The sequence below is a fragment of the Pseudorca crassidens genome, chromosome 14 (assembly GCF_039906515.1).
Source record: "Pseudorca crassidens isolate mPseCra1 chromosome 14, mPseCra1.hap1, whole genome shotgun sequence".
Classification (NCBI taxonomy): Eukaryota; Metazoa; Chordata; class Mammalia; order Artiodactyla; family Delphinidae; genus Pseudorca; species Pseudorca crassidens.
In genome coordinates, this window is record NC_090309.1 from 2,550,747 (window position 1) to 2,574,179 (window position 23,433).

The following is a 23,433-nucleotide window of genomic DNA, read 5'->3' on the forward strand; positions in this document are numbered from 1 at the left end:
TGCACGGAGCTGACCTCACGTTAGAACAACTTAACGTGATGTCCTGCCAGAAACCACCAACTCTGGATAAGAAAACCTCAGCGATATCATATGATATTTGTCTTTATGGTATCGCTTATATGTGGAATCTAAAAAAAAAGGTACAAACGAACTTATTTACCAAAGAGAAGGAGAGTCACGGAGGTAGAAAACAAACTTATGGTCACCAGGGGATAAAGGGGGGAGGGATAAATTGAGAGAATGGGGTTGACATACACACACTACTATACATAAAACAGATAATCAACAAGGACCTACTTACTGTATAGCACAGGGAACTCTACTCAATACTCTGTAATGGCCTATATGGGAAAAGAATCTAAAACAGAGGGGATATATGTATATGTATAGCTGATTCACTTTGCTGTAGACCTGAAATTAACACAACATTGTAAATCAACTATAATTCAATTAAAATTTAAGAAAAAAAAGAAAGCAAAGAAAAGCTCAGTATTCAGACTTCAGATGCAGTTAGCGTTCAGGCCCTGAGCGCTTTGCCCAAGCACAGGGCAGGCGCCGCCGACTCCACGACCTGCTGCCGCCATCAGGGGGGCCAGTTTCCACCACCATCACATCTGCCCCCCTCTCTGACGGGGAAAATTACTTCTGGGGCCTCGAGCTCCTCCCAGATCAGTCAACAGGAACCTTGACTATGCACTTACTTACTGTGGTATCAACCTTTCCAGAAGACAACAATTACAGTACATAGCACGAGCTTACCAGTCTTACAGGTTGTGTTTAAAAAATTAAACTGGGACTTACCTGGTGGCACAGCGGTTAAGAATCCGCCTGCCAATGCAGGGGACACGGGTTCGTTCCCTGTTCCAGGAAGGTCCCACATGCCGTAGAGCAACTAAGCCCGTGTGCCACAACTACTGAGCCCGCGTGCCACAACTACGGAAGCCTGCATGCCTAGAGCCCGTGCTCTGCAACAAGAGAAGCCACCGCAATGAGAAGCCCGCGCACTGCAACGAAGAGTAGCCCCCGCTTGCCGCAGCTACAGAAAGCCCACGTGCAGCAACGAAGACCCAATGTAGCCAAAAAAGAAAAAAAAATTAAAAATTAAGCTGAAGTCTGCAGGAACCAGTACAAAGGAAATTACACTGGACTCGATCTTCAAAACTCTCCTTTCGGGGGGACTCACTCTGGAAGGTGTATTTGCAGGGATCGACAACATCGGTTTAGTAGCACCTCCACAATGAAAACACAAAAAGGCTAATTCGCGTGACACAGCCCAGTTCCCCCAGACGGGCTCGGCCATACACCTGAAACACAGACCTCCGAACCTGTGCTGGAAACCAATCTGCTCCAAGTCGAGAGGCCTCATGCCGCCGACTCCGCTCTCACACACAAACTCCTCTCTCTCGACAACTGTCTTTTCCGTTTCTGTTCTCTTCCTAAGTGCTTTAAAAGCTTTTCAGAAATAAACTCAGTGGTGCCTGAGGCAGAGATGTACTGAGGATTACACGGCTTAAAAAGCAAAACCAACCAACCAACAAAAGGCTGTGTCAGAACCCGGGTGCCCGCCTTGCTGAGAACATCTGATGTGTCTCAGACCCAGAGAGGAAACAAGGTCAGCCGCCAGGGCTGAGACGGGGTCATTAACGGGGAAACCAGGCGAGAGAATGACATTTGAGTCTGCACGACAGAACAGGGGTGATCTCAGTCAAGAGGCAGCAAACCTTCAGAAGCTAACAACACACTGTACTTACCGTGCCGTCTGCAAGAACGCACCTCCCGGAGGAGAGGTGCAGCTAAGGCCGGGCAGTCCAGGCGGATTTCAGCCCACGGCAGAGCGGGGGGTCTCAGAACACAGACCAACCGTGTTCATCCCTCTTAACATGAGCCCCAAATACCCTTGCTGCTTGAGGCCATTCACACACCTGAGAAGGGAATGGCACACGAACGCACACATACACACTCTCCGCTTCCTTCGAGCGTTCCACTCACCGAGGACTCTCTGTCCCTGATGAGCAAGCCGCCCTGCGCGCCCCGTGCACACACGCACACGTGTACACATCACACACACAGACCCACACACGTGCACACACACGGGCACACCCCTCTGCCCCCCCAACCCCGCACTCACCGAGGACTCGCTGTCGCGGACGAGGAAGTCGCCCTGCACGCCCCGCGCGTTGAGCGCACACTCGGCCTGGTGGCGCGTCACGTTCCCGTAGTACCACTCGCGGCCCGCGAACCGGCCGGCGCGCGCAGGCCCCGCGGGGCCAGAGCCGGCGTGCAGGGCCGGGCCCTCGCTCAGCACCACCACGTAGTTCTTGGGCACCAGGCCGACCTGGCCGCGCGCGTTGCGGCAGCGCCACCACTCGGGGTCGTTCTCGGGCTTCTCGATCACCTCCATGGTCTCGCCCTTGTCGAAGTTGAGCTCCTCCTCGGTGACCGAGCTGAAGGGATACAGCGTCTGCACCACGTGCAGGACCCGCGCGCCCTGGCCGTTGCTGAGCGCGGCGCTGGGCCGCAGGCTCGGGCCCCCGGGCGCGTCGGCGGCCGCCTCGTCCAGCTCCTCCAGCACGTAGTTGGATGGGAACCAGCCCACCTGCCCGTTGTAGCTGCCCCGCCACCAGCCGTCGCTGCACTTCTCCATGACGGTGACGCGCGAGCCCTTCACCAGCGACAGCTCGTCCTCGCGCTCGGCCGCGTACGCGAACTTGACCACGGCCGGGATGCTGAGGTCGTAGATGCGGTCGGCGCCGCCTCCGTTGGCGGGGAACTCCGCGTCCATGCTGGGTGTGGGCGATGCATCTCGGGCGCTTGTCTTCCTGCGGGTCCTGCCGAGGCCTGCGGAGACACGGCAAAGCTCAGTGCGGGGACAGGGCTCAGCGCGTGGGGACCCGGCATGGGCTCCACGCGGGCACGGGGCTCAGCGTCTGGCGACCCGACAAGGGCTCAGGGCGGGGCCTGGTCCAAGAGGCAGCACCTGCACCTGATATAGGACGGACTGGGTCCCATGGCTGGCGACCAGCCACTCACCAGCAGAGAAGGTGACAGTGGCTAAACGCCTAAAAGCTGGTTATTACCAAAACCGATCTCTCTGCTTTCCTCAAAAACCTGCTAGAGCACCAGCAAACCAAGAGGATAAGACAGTGTAAAGTCTGAAAATGATGAGAGCATCCCTGTGCCACTACTACAAAAGACCTAAAAAAATAAAATAAAAAGACAGGACAGAAAACGTCTCATGCGTTTTGGACGGGAAGTTGGACAAAATGAGCTTGCAGAGCTGCCCCAGCTCTCAGCACCCCTCAGGGCTGGCCTGTGCTCAGGCCAGCACCCTCTCCTCCATCCGAGGACACTCAGTGCCTTCCCGGGGCCACCTGGCAGTGGAGCGGCCCCGCTGGGCAGAAACCCATACCCCTCCTTCCTTCTGTTCTTTTCTTTCAACACTGCAGAGACTTCCCACAAGTTGTGATGAGTGAATTAGAAGAAAAAAAAATAGCCGATACGTTAAATCTAAGGCAGAATTTTTCACATTCTGATTGAAAAACCACTAATGGATCAGAAAATCGGTTTAACGGGGTTGTGACCAGCCTGTGTGTAACGTGCTGTCTTCTTTTTAAAAGGGAACAAAATAGAAAATCTCAGAGTGCATCAAACATAGAATTGCTGCTTCAGTCACATATGTGAGTCAGTGCTGAGCTACAATGTGAAAATTATCCCTTCCTGTGCCTGAGGAACACAGCTGGAAAAGCCCTAAGGAAAAAATGCTTTAACCTGGTTAAAATGCACGGAATTCCGGAACCTTGTAGAAAGTGAGCCGAGGGGAGGAGGGCACGTCGGCCCCAGAGATGCGGACGTGGACCTGGACGGGGGGGCCCGCCATGCCGCTCACCCGCCACGTCTCCCAGCTAAGTCAGGGAGGAGGTTTTCGTGGCATGGAAACTGTGGCCACTGGCAAACGTTTGTTTTCTCCTGAAAGGACACCAAAGCGCTTTTATGGGTAGCTTGTACCTCCTTCTCCCTTAATTCCCTGCGGTAAAGACAGCTTGGTCCTGAGAATTACCTTTGCTCCTACTCCCCTGCCAGCTGGGGTGCTCAGAGGAATGAAAGGAGGCGTCATGATCGTCTCCGACCACGGAGAGTTGGGCGCTGGCTTCCAGAGCAGACCCGCCTCGGCTGCGTTCTCTGCCCCGGGACACGTGCTCCGCTCAGTGCCACACGCAGGGCAAGGAGTGTGAGGTGACAGCACACCCGTGATAAGTGCTCACTCGCTTGGATCTTCAAGTGGACACACCAATTCTTTTTTTTTTTTAATATATTTATTTTATTTATTTATTTTTGGCTGCGTTGAGTCTTCGTTGCTGTGCGCGGGCTTTCTCTAGCTGTGGCGAGCGGGGGCTACTCTTCGTTGCGGAACACAGGCCCTAGAGTGCCTGGGCTTCAGTAGTTGTAGCATGTGGGCTCAGTAGTTGTGGCTCGCGGGCTCTAGGGCACAGGCTCAGTAATTGTGGCTCACGGGTTTAGCTGCTCCGCGGCATGTGGGATCTTCCCAGACCAAGGCTTGAACCCGCCTCCCCTGCACTGGCAGGCGGATTCTTAACCACTGCGCCACCAGGGAGGCTCCGAGACACCAATTCTTTAAGCTAATGGCTTCTGCTGTTTCTTTTTGTTCTTCAGCGTCTTACTCAAGTGCACGGGAAATGAAGTGTAAGCCGGGACACTGGGCCAAGTTAAACATTTCGATTTCCATGTAAGAGTTCATTTACTTTACACCTGAAAACATGAACCTCTCAACCTCTGATTTCAAAGCTAGGTGAGTTCAACTCTGCAATGCCACGGCATTGTGATGATTCAATGGCGTCCTAATCCAGAGGCACACGGGACAGTTCATGGAAGTAAACTTCCACCCAGAAATCTCGGGCACAAAGGCCTTCAGACCTCCCGGGGCCGTCAGCAGCGGAGCGGGAATGGCCAGGCAGAGTGCAATCTTTATGGGTAACGATTTCAAGAAATAACATGTAAAAATAACTCTCTAGGAGACCTTTCCAAATTTGTGAGTGAGGAAGCCTACCTGAAGAGCCAGGGAAGAGCAGCTTTTAGAATATTCATCAAGACGTAAAGGTGTCACTGCACACTACTATACGTAAGATAGATAACCAACAGGGACCTACTGTAGAGCACAGGGAATTCTACCCAATACTCTGGAATAACCTATATGAGAAAAGAATCTAAGAATGAAACATATGTATATGTATGACTGAATCACTTTGCTGTACACCTGAAACTAACACAACATTGTAAGTCAACTATAATCCAATAAAATTAAAATACATATAAAAAAAGGCGGAAAGGTGTCAAGATCAACAGAAAAGACAACGGCAGACCTTATGCCTCGTAATACGCCATGGAAGACCTTATGCCTCATAATGCGTCGTGGAAGACACTTACGTAAGTCAGTCATACCGCTGAATGAACATACTGCTTTGTCTGCTTTTTTTCAAACACAAAATAATTTAATTACTTCAGCCTTGAGCTCCTTCCAGGAACCTTCCTAGACTCTGGGGAGAGTGAGGTAAGACAGGCACACTCCCTGCCCATAAGAGAAGCTTATATGTCTCTATCAAGACTGGAACTTTCTACATACAAACAGCCCTGGAAAATTAACCTGTTTTGCTCTAACATGACCTAAACAGTCTTTGAGGCAACTCCGGGTTGGGGTCTTGGGGGTAGCACAGCAGAACGACTGAGAGCACAGCCCCAGCAGGAATCCCGCGTCAGCCACTAATTAGCTGTGTGCTCTTGGGCAAGTTACTTAGCCTCTCTGGGTCTTAGTTTTCTTACCCTAAAATGTGGACGATGGCACCGGATCAGTCTGAGAGGGGGGCCGTAACAGACTGGGGGCCTTCGACAACAGAAACGTGTTTTCTCATGGCTCTGGGGGCTGGAAGTCACAGATGAAGCGTCAACAGGGCTGGTTCCTTCAGAGGCCTCTCTCCCTGGCTTACAGACGGCTGCCTTCTCACCGCGCCTGCATTCTGTGTCCTCATTTCCTCTCCTTACAGGACACCAGTCATGCTGAATTAGGGCCAGCCTAAGAAACCTCATTCAAACTTAATTACCTGTTTAAAGGCCCTATACAAATACAGCCACACTTTGAGATTCTGGGGAATGGGACATCAACATATGAATTTTGAGGACAAATCAGCCTAGAACAGGTACCTAAGTTCAGATTATGCGTATAAAGCACAGAACGTGCTTTACGAATAATTATGACTCTTCCTAACTGGTGCTGAGCTGGGTGTTGAATTTCTTTTTTCTCAGATATTTTACCGGGAGAGGGTCTAAGTCCTCTCTGAACACTCTTGGCCGTGACCCTACGTGCCAGACGGCCACCCAAACAGAAACGTTGCCCGTCAGGCGTTTGGCACCTGGGAAACATTATCTTATGGGAGCAGAGATACATGGCGGCTGGCGCCGTGAAATGCAGGAGGCAGGTGTGTGTCAGGGGCGGGTAGGGAGGAGCCCGGCCGCACTGACATCTACATGATCTGAACCTCACGACGGTCCTGTGACAGACCCGGCTCCCCCCATTTCTGCAGATGGGGAAACCGAGCCTGAACGAGACCAGGGAACTGGCCCAACACACGCAGCCAGTGGAGTGGCACAGACAGACCGTGATCCAATGAAAGCCTATTTAATCCAGAGTCACCAAGAAGCACAGTTCCGTCAGAGGCTAGCGTGAAGCGTGACGGCAGATGCTCGTTACTCGTGTCATGATTTCCATGGGCAAATGCATTCAGGGCTCTGAAATGGGGTTTCCAGATCCCCTCACGCACCCTCCCAAACTGTGATGAACACTTCCTCTGATTCTAGGGAATGAAATGGGCCCTGTGTGTCCAGGTGGAAGTGGGGCTGAGGTTAGGGAAAGAAGGTTTGGGATAAGAACTGCATCAGGAGCAACAGGCCGGGGCCCCAGGACAAGTCTGGGGACAGCTGGGGCAGGCTGGAGGGGGCGTCGGGTGGAAATGAGTAAACAGAACAAAGTCCTGGGTTGTTGACAAAGGCTCTCAGCTTCCTCTTCTTCCCCAGTTCTTCCCTGACCCTGATTCTGCCCGAGGCCAGAGCCCGGGTGGATGGGGCCCGAAGGGCTGGGAGCCCTGGGGAGCCCCGGGGAACAGCACGAGGGAGGAGAGAGGCGTCAGAGGGAAGGGGACACACCACCAGCAGCCAGGGCGGCCTTTCTGAATGAGGACAACCAGGTGAAGGGCTCCGGAGAGTCACGCGGCTGGGATCACAAGGATGTCGAACGAGGAGGCTCTGGAGGTTCAGGACCCTGTCATCTCCCCCTGCCTGGACCTCCCCCGAGGCCACGTGACTGCCGCCGCGTGCCAGCTACGAGATGCCAGGTCGGAGGGGACAGAGACCCGTGTATGAGCCCCAGGCTCTGAACGGCCTTGGCGTCCAGGCTCTAATTCAAAGGCAAATCCGTTATCTTTTAGGGAAGGAGGCAGTGTGGGAACTCCCCTGCTCCCCACTTTCTCTGCCTGTGTATTTCCCCACATCTTCTGCTCTCTTTTTCTTCGTTCATTCAAGTCAGACCACCTCCTTCTTCCAGTTGTATCAAAAACACAACCTGACTCCAATGTGTGTTGTGATTTTAACAAGGATAATGTGATTAATTTCCTTCAGATTTCACGTTTTTCCCGACAGGAGAGGCAAGAGCCTCACACCCCGTCTGCCAAGTCCCAGCCCATCTTCACCTACTGAACAGTAACTAACCAGGACCTGGCCCACCAGATGCCCTCGCTAACCAGGGCTTCCGCTCGCCCCCTCTCTGGGCCACATTTGGGAGAACGTGCTTCCTGGCCCTTTCCAAGGCCTGCTCCCCAGGGCCAGAGCACGGGTTCCGGGTCAGCCTGGGCCGCAGACAGAAGCACCTCCCAGAGCAGCTGGCCACATTCCTCACCACACCCTGGCCTCGGGTACCGACCACGTGGTGTGGGACACCCAGGCAGCTCCGGCCAGGCCACGATGGATGGACCGAGGCCCGGAGAGCACTAACATGTTTTCACAAGATCTAGGACGAATTCAAATGGTGTGCGTCTCTTTTAGTTCTCAAGTTCATCGTAAAATCCTCCACTGTACACAATGTGGTGTTTGGACGTTTTGTTGCAGGTGTTGATGCGGCCCGCACTGGACCCATCACATCAAGGATGAGAATATGTAGAACGTGGCCACTAGGAAACCTTTCCTCCTGCCAGCACGCTGCATTTGGCGATGCTGAGTAACTTTCTTCCCGCAAAGTTATGACTTTCTCTAAGCTCGTTCAGTAATGTATAAAATGCCATACCTTCCACGAGGAAAGAACGAAGAAGGAACGGAAATCACTACTTAAAAAAAAAGCAAGGGCTTCCCTGGTGGCGCAGAGGTTGGGAGTCCGCCTGCCGATGCAGGGGACGCGGGTTCGTGCCCCGGTCCGGGAGGATCCCACATGCCGCGGAGCGGCTGGGCCCGTGAGCCGTGGCCGCTGAGCCTGCGCGTCCGGAGCCTGTGCTCCGCAACGGGAGAGGCCACAGCAGTGAGAGGCCCGCGTACCCCCACCCCACCAAAAAAAAAGATAAAGGGATGTTATAGCGGACGACTTTCAAATATGTTCTGCCATCTTCCAGCTGGAAGTCTGCAGATTTAAGATAAAATGCCAAACAAATTGGACAGTTCGTACAAGTACTCCAGCCCATACATGTAGACACAGCGCACCTGAGTTTCAGGAGCTCTGCGGCAAAGCCATTTTATTTTTGCTACGAATCAGATTTGTGACATAAACCAGATGCAGGTAGAAAATTTCCTTGCACTTAAAATGTCATTTATACTAAGTTAAGCATAGAGGTTATTAATCTGTGGGGCTTTTTCCCCATCAGGGTTAGGAACGTCAACTGAAATTATTAATACAGAAGCTTTTTATCACTAAACGCTAAGGAGGTCTGACAAGATTGGTTCAGGGACAAAGTAGCTGAAATAACTTTCCAGGTAAGAGGATATATTTAATGTTTGGCTCCTAATAGCTATTCGTGGTCCTATATGTTCATTTAGTTTGTATCTAGTTTTTCAGACTAGCTTCCACTACTCAGAGAATGTCTAGTGCCAGGATTCACAGTCGAGTATCTGAATAAAGGAAGAAACCTCCCATCTACTAAACTGAAGGATTTTCTGAAGGACCACCATTTAGGATTAATGCAGTAGTTCTCTCTTGCTTTAATCTGTTCCACACCCTCTATGCCATCTCTGTTCAACAGTTTCTCTCTTCTCGCGGTCTCAGCAGGGCCCATCCCCAGGGCTCGGATCAGAACTCCCCCTGCAGCCTGGGGTGGGGGAAACCGGCTGTCAAGAGTCAGCCACACCTGTAGGCGCCTGTGTGAAGAAGAGGCCCAGAGACAGAACCTGGATGACGTGAGCTGAGCCCGGGAATCCAACCACGCTTCCCAATGATGTGAGCTAATCCCTCTTTAAATTCTCCTCTTCTTCCTGTTGTTTTTCTTTAGCTACTTTTGGGTTGATTTCTGGATTTCTGTCACTTTGATTAAGGGCTCTGGAAAAAATAAAATGACCCTTCCCCACTCTCGTTCCCCGCTTCCACCTCACCTCCTGAAATACGCCAAACTGGTGAGCCCCCCTGAGAAAACAGGTACGCGTGGGTGAGAACGCCGCAGAAAACAGAGCAAAAGTTGGGGAGCCCCCAGGCTGTGCGCGGGGGTGAGCAGACACAGGCCGTGCTTCCTAATCCTAGAGCAGCCTGGGGTTGAATATTTACCCCAAGAGCCCGCACTCGAGGTCTGTGATTCTGGGTGGCATGGACGTTAGGCCTAACCGACCGAAGCCCCCTGACCTCGACTTCTGCTCTGCTCTGCACGGGGACCCAGGGCCACCGGCCCCATCCGAGGTGGGTCTCGGAGGAACCCCCCAGGGCAGCCCGGAGAGCGACGGATGGGCTGGTCAGTGCAGAGCATCTGAGAGGCGGCCGGGGCTCAGGCCAAGCAGACTGGGGCGTGGCTGCCCCAGGTGGCACCTGCCCCTCCTGTCACTCAGAGGCGCAACCGCTGCTACCTGCTGGACGTGCGAGCCTGGGGAGGATGCAGAGTGTGTGGAGAACGGGGGTGGGGGGGGGACTGGGCAGGGGTCCGGGGAGGGGAGGGAGGGGCAGAGACGCGCCCGGCGGAGGCAGCATGACTGTGGCGGGCAGGGCACAGAGCTGGTCCATCTCACCCTCGTCCCCGCGTCACTGGTGGAAGATACTGCGCCTGGCACCGCGCCTGCCTCACTGACAGGGACCGGGTCCACTCGAAGAGGAGGACACCCTACTTCCCAGCCGCGTCCAGGACGGAGGACTAAATGCAGCCCTAGGGGTCAGCTTCGTCCTCCCTGGGCTTGCACGTCCAGCGGGTCGCACCGCGGTCACGCCTCTGAGTGAGTGACAGGAGGGCAGGCGTCACCTGGAGCAGCCGGGTGATGGCTCTCATGCCCAGGTCTGAGATGCCTGGTACTGTCCAGCTGGTCCCGGGGACCCATTTCACCCGCAGGAAACCGCAGCCCTGCGGCTGCCGCTGCCACGTCAGTACCAGCAAAGCAGACGCTTGCCCTGTAAGGTCCTAACAGCAAGAGCGGGGAACACTTTCTCCTGACGGGCGGGATGTGCCAGGCCCCAGGGAGGTGAAGGGCTGAGGATAAAGTCGGGCCAGGAGCCTTTCTCCCACTAGCAGCTTAAATCAAGCTTTCGAAGGTGAAAACCACCGTCCTTTCCTAAAGCGGAGTCAGTCTGCTGTACGGCCTGTGGGAAACACCGGGGGCTCCATGCTCCCCCCCCCCGAAACTGCCACGAACCCAGGGGGTTTACTTCTTTACTCCTAGGCACGCGCACCTTAGGTGCGTACCCCTCACCCTACGATGAAACGTGCCCTTACGTGCCGTATGGAACCCCCAAGTTCAGGGAGGGCTGGTCCAGGACGGGGCAGGGGGAGGAAGGAGCCTTCATGCGATGGATGGGAGCTGCCACCCCTGTGGCAGATTCACACGGCCCGCGTCGGGCCGCCAGCTGGCCGAGGGACAAGGGAGCCATTCACCATCCACGTGCCCAGATGGTCCCCTATCCAGCGGGCGGATGTACCAGCAGGTAGCACAAGACGGAGATGCGTAGGGGCAAAGGCTACCATCGCACAGGCCCACGGGCCCAGAACCGGAATTTCCATCCCTGCCCCCGAGAAAGCCCGTTCCCTCGTGAGCAGGCAGGCATAGAACATGACTGAATGTGTAAGCCTGAAGAAAAGCGGTTTAGAAGCACAGGATATGGTCAACCAAATGCAAAAGCCAAACGGTAGCACGGATGCGAGTCAAAAGAATTTTTTAAAAAATTGTAATTATAGATTGTAATTAAAAATACATATTCAGTACCTCTCAACACACATACCTGCTGCATCAGCACAAGCATCTCTGAGTGTACAGAACAGGGGTGGGAGTGGGCCGCGCACGTGCACGGATTCAACGTGACCTTCCGAAGCACCACGCAGTGTCAGCCCCGGGCAGAAGCTCACAAGCGCAACTTTTTGAGCCCACGCCTGCTCAGCAAGATGAAATATGGTAACAAAAAAGAGAGCGAGCGAGTAAAGGGACGACACGCTGGTGGGGGCGAGCGGCTGGCAGACAACCGGACCCCAGTTCTGACCCCGCTCCTGCCCCACTGGCTTGTGGCCTTGGCAGTTCTGCCCTCTCTTCTCCCGTTTCTGCAGCCGTGACACGGGGATGTCAGTGGCACTGGTGGGGCGGCTGTGAGGCTCCAAAGCCTGAGGAGGGGACCGAATGTAGCGTCCCGTACACAGCAGGAGCCGCGCGACTGCGGGCGTGGTGCTTTACCGCTATTATCGCTCCTCTCTGGTTGAGGGCAAGGTCCGGTGGAGAAAAGAACAGGTGATGCTTTCTCCACGGAGGTGTGCACGTGTCTGTTTTCTCCCTCAAATGCTCCTGCGGGACAGCCTGGCCTCAGTCCTGCTCTCTGGTTCAGGAGCAGCTAAGACACGAGGGCCCCTCTGCTGCATCTCAGGAGAGGACGTTCCTCGGTGCAAAGCTGGCCTTCAGTTAGGAAGTGCAAGGGACACGCCATCTTCCAAGGCTGGACAGAAGGGCTTCCGGGACCACACGCTGCTCTGGACAAGGTGAAGTCTGGTTACTAAGAGGCCAGGCCCCTGTCGGCTCCAGGGAGGGGTCCTGATGTAGCTGGGCTCGGCCGCCAGGCCCTCGTTCCCGGCTGGCTTTTGTGGCAGCGCCCTGCCTGGGCCCAAGGCCTGCTCCTGGCTCTGCTGTGAAGCACCTTGTTACCCTGGACAAGTAACTCAGCGTGCCTCATTTTCATAGGAAGCTGTGGACCAGGTTATCTCCAGAGCCCTTTCCAGGATTCAAGGACTCTACACAGAGAGCCCGAAGTGTCGAATGAACTTCACTTTTTAAACTTAACTGTACGTACTAGGCTACACAGAAACAACCACAGGAGAGCCGTCAGTGGCCCTTTTGGATCCTACAGCCAACTCCTGTCGCCAGTGTCTGGCTGGGCGTGTTGGGCTAAATACTACAGGACCGGTCACTTTAGATCAGCGCCTAAGGGCCCCAACCATTTCACTACCAATCCACGCTCCACGATGAACACCCACTTGTAAATTTTCCAAGTTAGACTCTCAACTGCTTTGCTCCGTGAAAAAAGCCAAAACTATAAAATCAATGGAGGTTCCCTGCAAACAGCCACCCTAGGATGGCTGGCTTCCAGGAGACCCCCAGCCCGAAAACTCACCAAGAGCTGCCCTCCAGGTGGCTTCCCAGCAGTGAGAACCACGGGAGACAATCTGGACGCTCACAGAATCCGTGAGTTTGGAAGCAGAGAACGAAGTTAAGAGTTGAGAGAGAGGGACGGCAGGCTGCAGGGGCTGATCGGGGAGCGGCTTGTGGACAAAGTGATGTGAGCAGGTGCCCGCCCGTGCAGAGAGCAGCGGTGGCTGCAGGGCGCGGGGCTCAGGGCAGGAGGCGCCTGGTTGGCCTTCCAGCAGCCCCAGAGGCTCTGCAGTCAGCACCACGGCACCCGTCCTGAACAAACCCCCCTGCACCCCACACCGGCCCCGGCGACAGACACGAGCGTGTAATAGGCAAGAGGAACGTTCGAGACATATGGACGAGATCTGAAACTGAGTGCAGGCCATATGGGGAAGCGCAGTTGGAAACACGGAGAGAAGATTTTACTTAATTCTCAGCATCTGTAGTCCACGTTTTCTCTATTCTAAAACCGAAGGCTCCCACTTGAGTAACTTTGAGTCAAGAAAGGCTGGTATCGATGTTCTTTAGAAAAACGATCATTTTAATAAGAAGCAACCCAGGTGCCGGTCGCTGGGAAAGAAACTGGGAAATGCTTTACATGGTGTCCTTGTCCTTCCTCAGGGCTCGAGGGGCCCGGGGGCCGACGCGTCTGGCTTCAAGACCCCGTGTCACCGCACACCTGCTTCTCCTCTATCTCCCAAGCGTAGACTCCTCCTCCTTCCCCATCCCCTCTCCTGGCTCTTCTCCCCTTAGCATTTTTTTGAACAATCTGTCTCTATTTTCTAATTATCCTCCCACTAATCCGTTGTGAGTTGTTTTACGTTTCTTGTTCTAAATACTTGGACACTTACGATATATGCAAACAAACCCAAGTGTATTTTGGGCGCCAGCACCACAATCGCTGTCGACGTTTCCATAGTCTGTGGGCATTACATTTGGCGGGTCATTCGTACCGCGAACGATCTCGCAGGACAGAATTCTAAAGAGTTCTAAGTTATGCCACATAATACCTAATTCGGGTTCGTACAACGGTAGATTATACAACAGAGACCGAAAAGGTCAACCTCAAGTGTTAAATGCAGCTCTGAAAACCCAGAGTCCCTGCTTTGATACGGGGAAGAGGTGATAGGTTGGAGAAGCTGGACCTTTAAAATCAAACTGAGATCGGTCAATCTTCTTCGCATGTTACATACAAACTTTTCATGGGGCGTGGTCTGGCCCTGCACTTTAAGTGAGAAAAATGTACTTTGTACTTTTTGTACTGATTCCTTAGAAGGTGACTGAGTTTAGGAAGTATGTTTAAGTGACATGTAAAAAGACTAACGGTAATTTTCTTATTCTTTATGGACATTCAACCTAGGAAACCAAACTACTTCTAAGACAAATGCACTATAAAGCATCCGCTTCTCCTCTTCGGTTTTATACAGAGCATCCTGACCACTAAGGAGCCGGGAGGCATGGACCAAACTCACCCGGCAAAGGTCCTTTCCAGCACGTGTCGCGATCAGGCTTCCGCGATCGGGTAGACGTTTCAGGACTGACTGCCTGGTGACAGTGGTTTTGATGCGAGGAAGTCACCTTTGCAACCTGATTTTGATTCTACGTGTGTAGAGACACTTAGCAAACAGATGCAAACGCCAACAGTGATTATTTCTGGGTGATAAGATCACAGGTGATTTTTGTTTTTTTCTATTTTCCAATTTTCTTTTTTTAAATAAGTATGCCAGTCTTCAGTGAACAGTTTTATAAAAGACAGGCATTTCAGAGAGGATAATTCTGAGGACTACCTGAGTGCAGAAACCCGTGTCACACAAAGAGCCTGTGAACGGCAAAGACGGCTGAAATCTCACGCGCGCAGACCCCCCGGAACATGCCTGCTGCCGACACAGCTACTGCCGAAATAAGAATCGATCTGGGGAAAAGCAGGTGAGTTCCTGGGACACTCGGCTTCCGAATCATTTTAATTAAAGGCTCCTGCTCCCCTCAGTGTGACGGAACCAGGCGGTTATTGATAAGTGAACCCCCAGGGCCGGGAGGAAACGATGCTTATGAAGTATAGCTGGTCCCCTCGAGTCCCAGGGGCTGCAGCAAGGGTGGGAGAAAACCAACCCAGCCGTGCAGGCGGGACCAGGGAGCGACTGGATACACCAATACCGATGCCAAGCAGGCGGCATTCCCCTCACCCCCCAGGGCTCCCCGCAATCTGAATACCCAACCCCCGAGGCTGACCAACAACAGCAGAGCTTGAGGAGTCGGGCAGACCTGCTCTGAATTTCAACCCATCACTTACTGTGTGTTCTTGGGCACACACATCCCTTAACCTCCGAGTCTCATTTTTTTCACGTGAAATATAAGGATGTTAGTATATTCCTCTGAGGGTTCCTGGGAAGATTAAACAAAAAGGTGTACAGGTAGGTAGCACCAGAGAGGCACATAGAAATCATTATCACTGCCTACAGGCTGGAAAACGCACACGACATCCGTTCCGGGTCTCGGGTTGAATTTGCTGCTGCATTAAGCTTTCCTTTTGGCTTCGGGCGTGACATGGGTGTCGGGAGCGCGGGGATGGTGGTTATGGAGCCCGCGGGTCCCAGGCACCGGCTGTCACGGGGCCTCCCTCCCGGGGGAGGGCTTGGGGGCAGCTGTAGAAAGTAGACGGAGGCCCCCGAGACCACGGCGGAGTGGAAGCTTGGTGGAGGAACCTCGCGAAATGCCTCAAACGCCAGGGCTCCCCTGCAGGCCGTGTGTGACAGCAAAATCTGAATTTTGTCTCCTGAAGTTGAGACGCATGCCTGAAGCGTGAAACATTCCCACCGAAGGGCCCGCCATCAACTCCAGCGCGTCTCGTCATCACGGCCCAGGTTCTCGTCCTACTTCCCTAACCCTCTGGTCTTTCTGCCGGTTGTTCATTCAGGCTGCAGACCCTTGAGTCACCTGTGACTAACCTGCTGCTTCACACCCGGTTGGCACAGAGTTCTGGGCCTTCCCTAGAAGCCCAGGGCTGGTGACATCCCCCCGGGCCACCCTGAGATCTCGTCCCCAGCCTCCTGCTGACACACTGGCACCGCCGCTCCCACCCCGAGGACCAGAATCAAGATGCCTGCCATACACCCCAACGGCCACCACCCATCCACCACAGGACAACCGCTGGGGCTCCCCTTTGCAAAAGCATCAGGTCTAATGATGGGGGCCTCCCCAGTGTGGGTCACCCAGGGCCCTCAGTGCCGCCGGCTCACTCACTGTCCTCCCACACGCCCCCTGCTCCCAGCCTCTGCCTCTCCCTCCACCGAAGACCAGCCTCGAGCATCCTTCCCGTGAAGGAGTTCAGTCTCAACCATCTGATGGGACAAGTGGTCCCTCATCCCGCCCTACAGACACCGCAGCTGAGGCTTTGCGGCTTCCACGGCTCGCCCCAAATCGCTCAACTGGCGTGTGGGCGTGTGCCGAGCCTGGATCTGAAAAGACCCCAGCCTCACCCTCCTATGTACGCTGCTTCCGCAAGGATAAGAGAGGCCCGAGTGGCCTCATCCAGCCGTTTCTGGTGGGCCAGGAGGGGCAGTGCCACTGTCCTAATGACCCCCGCGCATCCGGGCCACTGTTACTCTTCCAGTTACATCACAGGCTGCAGAGAGTCAGGGGCTGAACTCTACCCACCAGGTGAAAGAACGTCCAGCCGGCCTCCCCCGTCTGATCCACACACACCCTGTGACACGGAGCCGATCCCGAGACCATGTCTGCATCCCTGTTTCAGAGCCTCTGGTAATTGTTCCCGAAGGTCACTCAGCGGGGAACCAGGTGGCTTAGAAGCATTTCCAAGGGACAGAGCGAGGGAGGGACGACTCCAACTCAGCCTGTGACAACCAGCGACTACAGCATCCGTCTGGCTCATCTGGACAGAGCCTGCCCTGCTTCAGCCCTACTGAGAACGCTTCTGATCACAGCCAAGACCACAGTCCTGCAGCGTCGGAAAGAAGATCCCCCCACGGCCTCCCCATCACGGAGGCTGGAGCCCATCTCTCGCCCCATCTCTGTTGCAACAAAAATGCCTACATTGAACTGGCCCAGAGCAGCCTGGGCCGCTCCGGCAGGAAGCAGGCTTCCCTCACCTGCCTGCCAGTGATACGGAGGGCACCTGCTGGATGATTACGGAAAGTTCGGAACCAAGTCCTGGGGAACCGTTCTGAGGAAGAATCCGCTGGCGCGTTCACACCCGGCGGCAACCTCGTGTGTTAGGTCCAATCTCAGCAGGTCCTCGGCGATCCTCTCATCTCTGAAAGACTGATGACGATTGTAAGGCCCTGCGGCACCGCAGATGCCCGGAGAGAACAGGAAGCCCGAGGTACAACCTCTCCCCTGCTATGATCCAGCGTCACGGCCTGGGGTAGTCCCTAAACCACTCTACGTCTGCCCGTTGGTTCAATGTACAGATAAGTTGTAAGAACAGCACAAAGGACGTTATTTTCCCTGAACTCTCTGAGAGTAGGCTGCCAGCGCCCTGCCCCATCACCTCAACACGGTGTCATCTCCACACACAAGGGCATCCTCGACACAAAACCGGGACGTTAACACCGATACACGATCACTGTCATACTCAGATCCCACTCTGGTTTTGCTAGTAAGGCCCTGGCTTTCATCTCTAAAACAGGGAACCCAGTAACACTAGGATTCCCTCTAACATCCTAGCTGCTTATCTCTGTGACGTAGCCCTGTCAAACGCCCACCCAGTAAGCCCTGATAGTCAACTTGGTGAAAAAAACCCCAGTTCACGCTAAAGGCATGTGACCCGTCTCTGTCACAGGCCTTCTCTTGGGGAAGACGCTCAGTCAGCCGTACACGGACATGCCTCGAGGAGCCCTGGGAACCTCTCCCCCAGGAACCGCCCCGCCCCGACCAAAAGCATCAACCCAAACCGCGCAAGGGCTCCTGCAGTTAGGGAGCACTGGTCCCCCCACCGTGGCCGCTCTCGGCTCCCAGGTCTGGCTTGGAGTCGCAGAGGTGGGCACCGCTCCGGAGCTCATCACTGGCAGGTGACTACCTGGCCTCAGGCAGGGTCACACTGGGGCCAGCTCACTTCCGGTTCCACATGCCGCAGGAGGGTGGTCAGCGAAGGATGTGCGTGCCTTGGAACAAGCCCTCCACGGGCGATGCTAACAGATTATAAACGGAACCGTAGCTTCCTGGGTAGCCCAAGTCGGCACCTGGGCCTCAGGCAACCATCGCGAAGACAGCTAACCTTCGGGGCTTCGGCGGGTTCCAGCTGCCGTTGTCAAGTGGTGACAGAAACCGCTCTTCGGTAAAATCCCTCCCCGGGAGCAGCTTCCCCATCTTGCAAGACTCAGCACAACACTGCCCAACACCTAACCTGCATGGTTTGATGAGTCGGGTCGTGGAAAACACCGAGGCCAGGCCGGAGCCCAGGAAGGCAGCGAGCCTCTCAGAACATCGCCTGGGCTCTGCCAGCAGGAACGGTTCTGAGGACGGCTCCTTGTTGTCCGTGGAAAAGCTCTCTGTGACTAATCGTGATCACAAGCTGAACGTGAGAGGAGACCTAGTGTATCGACGTGCTACCCGTCTACAAACGCGAGGTCATATCGTTTTATTTAATTACAAATTATTAAGGGAAAAGGAAGAGCGTTAGTCCTTTCCTAACGGAGAGAACTTTCTGGGAAAGGTACCGCGTTCTGGAGGTTACTGTAACGAACGATTACGTGCGATTAAATTAAGTGGGCGACCGACCTCAGCACAGCACAGGGATACAGAAAGGCAGGAGAGAGCTCTGCCGAGTCCCGGTCCCCGGCAGTTAGAGGTGCCAACACACAAGGAGAACACAGGGACTCTGACGGGGAGTCCAGTGCTATTGTGTCTCAAACCAGGTGCCTGCGGGGAAATCTTAACTGTGGCTTTAGAAACCGGGTGGATTTCCATGGCAGCAGAATTACAAATGCGGATGAGGTCACGAGTCGCTATCAGAAGGTCCACATGTGTGGTGGTGACTTTGACGTTGTTTTCACTCCTTCTAATACACAGTAGAGAGAACTTCCGCGGGGTGCGTAATCAGTCTATGATCACGCTATAATTCCAACAGCACACCCGTCACGGTAATTTACACAGGAAGCCACGGATGCTTTAGCTCCAGTCTTCTCTGTAACGGAGACCAGTGGGCGGCAGGAGAGGCTGCGGAAAGTTTTCCCACCTTCCTTCTCGACGCTGGTGCCTTGTCAGGTCTGATGATGGAGAAATAGTAAGTCACACCGCCACGGTGGTTCTTGTCTGGGTACCTCCCTTCTCTGTGACCCCGTTCAAGGGGGGCAATGGAAAACTCATGCCGAGACAACAAGGTCTCTCTTTGTCCAACAAAAGCAAGGCTCTGGGTGACCACGACAAACACATGGAAGCAAAAAAGACAGACAATGAATGGGGGCATTTCTCCTCGGCAATGGGCATACTGACCTCCAACAGTCTCTAGACTACAAATACTAACTACCACGGATAGATATGGACGTTCAGAACATAGCTTTGTTGGTGTTTTTACATTAAATAACGCTAGGTACAAACGTTTCCAAGGCAGTAATGTACCTGATGGGGGAGGAGGCCTGGAAAAGGGTGGTCGGTCCACAGAAGAGCAGCAGGTCTCCCCAGCACAGCTCTCGAGGGCCAAGGAGAGCCGAGGGGAGAGGGTTAAAGAGAAGCCAACTTTGATTCTATTTCAGGAAGAGCTTTCTAACAATCTGTGTTCTCCCAAAATGGAACTTGGCTGGCTCTGTGGAAGGAGACGTGTGCCCGCAGAGCTGGGGGGCCATCTGTTGGGGCAGGGGAGCCAGCCTGGCACCCACACGAGGACAGGCTGGCTGAGCCAGGCCCCCCGAGTTCTGAGAGGAGCCCTGGGGACTGACTGCCACTCGTGAAAAACCGAACCCCAGCGCCACATGTGCTGCAGAGCTCAGCTGTCTTCTCGTTCTAAAAACTGAAGGGAGGGATGACGAGCTGTTCCAGGGAATTGTAGGTAAGTCAGAGGGCTTTTGCTTCGCCTTATTTCACGCCCCAGCATTCCGTTCCATTTCTGGGTGTTTCATTCTTTACTAGAATCTTGAGAATGTAGTTTTGAAAAAGGATAAGAAGACAAAACAAGTCAACAATGTTGAGCATCTCCAAAAAAAGGTACTTTAGTGGGTGAGAAGCTGAAATTGGAAAAAATAAATAAAATTAAGTGCAGGGCACTCCTAAAGTATTTACCTACTCACGCTTCCCGCATTTCTTAGCCACAGTTAATAGAGAGTTATAAGCACAGGACAACAACGTTTCTTTCAAGTGACTTGCTTGGAAAAAACAATAAAGAGGGTCACTTTTGTGAAAAAGAATCAGATTGCCCATGAAAAACGTAATTTCTCCATCATGCAGAATCTACGGTAGCTGGTGTGATTCTCACGCAGGCCAGTGTCTCATTTCTCTCTCCAAGTCGTGAAAATAACCTAACCCACAACACAAAATTACTATCCAATGAATGAAGGCTTTACTTGTTTTTTTTTGTTTGTTTGTATTTTGTTTTTTGCGGTACGCGGGCCTCTCACCGCTGTGGCCTCTCCCGTTGCGGAGCACAGGCTCTGGATGCGCAGGCTCAGCGGCCATGGCTCACGGGCCCAGCCGCTCCGCGGTATGTGGGATCTTCCCGGACCGGGGCACGAACCCGCGTCCCCTGCATCGGCAGGCGGACTCTCAACCACTGCGCCACCAGGGAAGCCCTTTACTTGGTTTTGAAGAGTCAGTGGACCCTTCAAGACTTCAGAAAATGAAAGGTGAATATTTTGCAACACTCATCACATTCAGAGTTTAATTTTCTTTTCAGGTTTCCTGCCTGTTCCCCTCCCTCAAGTGAAACTAATTGTCTTGTTAGAAATAAAAAGGAAAGCCTCAAGGAAATGATAACATTGACCTGTTTCAAGAGCAAACTCTTCCGTGATAACCAGCGGTCCCGGGGGCCACCCACATGGTGCTCACGGAAGGAGGCACTGCTGACCTTCAGGAAGTCACCCTCTCGCATCCTCTGCAGGACGTCCACGAAAAGGCGAGATCGGACACCATCAACTTCAGGGGACTCGGGCTCTTTCTCACGTCCGGACACCAGGGAAGGGAACAGGCACGTGGGAAGAAAGCTGGGCGCCCAGCAGGCCCCCTGCGGGTCACCCTGGCGGCCTCGCATCACACCGCCGCTCTAGTCCCCACCTTAGCTGCCACCGTCCAGGACTGCGCCGTGAAATGCCACCAGTTTAACAGAGGGAAAAAATTCCCCGGGTGCAAAGTACTTTTTTGCCATCTCCTCCTCTATGTGCAAACACCACACACACACAGGATTTCGAGAGAGAAAAAGATTTGATGGAATGGCCTGGGCGGACCTGGGGACATGCCCGGAGGTGGTCATTCCATTTCAGGACCCTCCAGAAAGTCGATGCCAGGAGACAGAGACACGCAGGGGGGTCCGAAACACACAGAAAGGCCAGCTCACATAAACCTCCAAACTCGAGAACCTCTAGGAAATGACCAGCCGGATATTTCTGCACTGGATCTCTCAATGTCCAGAGAGTTTTTAAAAAGACAAGTAGAAAGATGTCAATATTTAAAACATACCCTTTTTTTTTTTCCCTCAAATGCAAATGAAAGAGATGACCTCCACCCCGAGTCCCGCTGAGAAAGCACCGGGGCCCCGCCCTCCAGGCCGGGCCGGGGTCCTGCCGCGCCCGCCACTCACCGAGCGTGTCCTTGAGGTTCTTCACGAGGGAGCCCTTCTTCAGGCTGTTCTTCCTCTCCACGTAGTTGGACGGCACGTAGCCCGTCCTGTTGGCCGCGTTGCGCACCCGCCACCAGGTCTTGGAGTCGTCCAGCAGCCACAGGCGCTCGTTCTTCTTGATGTCCAGCTCCTGGTCCTGCTGCGCCGTGTAGTCCCACTTGGCTATGACGATGACCTCTTCTGTCATCTTTCATGGAGTTCTTCTGCCAGCAAAACATTTGGAGAGGCTCATTAGACACCCGGCCGAGGGCCACGGCTGCTGCATCCACTCGGAAAACGACACCCGGACAGCTTTTATTACGGCTCGGCAACCAGCTGTCTCCAGGGTCTCAAATACTCAACCTTAAGATGACCTCCTTTCAACAAGCTTTAGGACGCTGTTTAGAAACGGTGACCTTATAAAGCGAACCTTAATGTCGCACGTGGGGAATTCTGCTTCTCTGCTAAAAACAAACAACAACAACAGAAAACTTTCCAAAAAATTCTAAATAACCGTATCACAATTAAATGTGTTCACTAGAGTAAGGAACACCAGATCCTTATAGCTGATATCTTTACATCCATTTTCTCAGGATAAGCTGACTTTTATGACCATATTTAATGACCATGACACACCCAAACCGCAATGTGGTATCCTGGATTGGATCCTAGAACATGAAAATTAGTGAAATCCAAGTGAAGCCAGTCAACTGTCTACCACTAAGCAACGTTAATCTCTCACTTTTGACAAACGTCCCTGGTCAGGTAAGACGTTAGCACTAAGGGAAACTGGGTGCGGGGTGTCAGGAATGCTTTGCACTATCTTTGCAGCTTCTTCATAAATATAAAATTATTCCTGGAACTTGAAACACAGATGTTTAGAGCAGCTTCATTCATAATTGCCAAAATTTGGAAGCCACCAAGATGCCCTTCAGTTGGTGATAGACAAATAAACTGTGGTCCGTCCAGATAAGGGAATATTACTCAGTGATAAAACTGGGCTTCCCTGGTGGTGCAGTGGATAAGAATCCACCTGCCAATGCAGGGGACACGGGTTTGAGCCCTGGTCTGGGAAGGTCCCACATTCCGCGGAGCAACTAAGCCCGTGCGCCACAGCTACTGAGCCTGTGCCCTAGAGCCCACGAGCCACAACTACTGAGCCCGCGTGCCACAGCTACTGAAGCCTGCGCGCCTAGAGCCCGTGCTCCGCAACAAGAGAAGCCACTGCAGTGAGAAGCCCGCGCACTGCAAGAGAGTAGCCCCCGCTCGCCGCAACTGGAGAAAGCCCGTGCGCAGCGACAAAGACCCCACGCAGCCTAAAATTAAAAAAAAATTAAAAAGAAAACAACAAATGAGCTGTGAAGCCATGAAAAGACATGAAGGAACTTCAAATGCACACGACTAAGTGGAAGAAGCCCGTCTGAAAAGGGTGAGACTGTATGATTCTCACAAAGACTCTCCTTGACCAAACTTTCGTCAGGCTCCTCTGAATCCTCTTCCCAGACTAGACCTTGACTATTGTATTTCTGTGTCTGTACTTCCATGTCCATTGCCCTATTTCAGCAAGAATCCTGCTGAGTTGGTTCAGCCGGAATCCTCCACCCTCACCCAGGTGATGTCTGACCGTCCTGGCCTGTTTTCAGGAAGGACCCTGTTAGGTCAGTGCAGCCAGAATCCCCCCTTACCTCTGATGTTTCCTCTTAGTAGTTTTCCATCCAGCTACTCCCCACCCAGCTCCTGGGCTATAGATCCCCACTCTTCCTTCTTGTATGCGGGGTTGAGCCCAATCTCTCTCCCCTATGGCAAAAATCCCTCGGAGTCCCCCCCTGAGT

At 53.5% G+C, this 23,433-nt stretch overlaps 1 protein-coding gene across 7 annotated transcripts in view; it reads right to left on the reverse strand.

Moving 5' to 3' along the window:
* Window positions 1-23,433, reverse strand: part of NCK2 (NCK adaptor protein 2) — a 134,626-nt gene that overhangs the window by 17,122 nt on the left and 94,071 nt on the right. For 5 of the 7 annotated variants that reach the window (XM_067704020.1, XM_067704023.1, XM_067704021.1 and 2 more), the window contains 2 exons: window positions 21,584-21,825; window positions 2,129-2,838 (listed from right to left, as the gene is read on the reverse strand). In XM_067704020.1, the coding sequence (XP_067560121.1) occupies window positions 2,129-2,838; window positions 21,584-21,809 (936 nt within the window). In that variant the 5' untranslated portion in view covers window positions 21,810-21,825. The remainder of the gene's footprint in view (window positions 1-2,128; window positions 2,839-21,583; window positions 21,826-23,433) is intronic. The other 2 variants (XM_067704024.1, XM_067704027.1) reach the window with 1 other exon arrangement.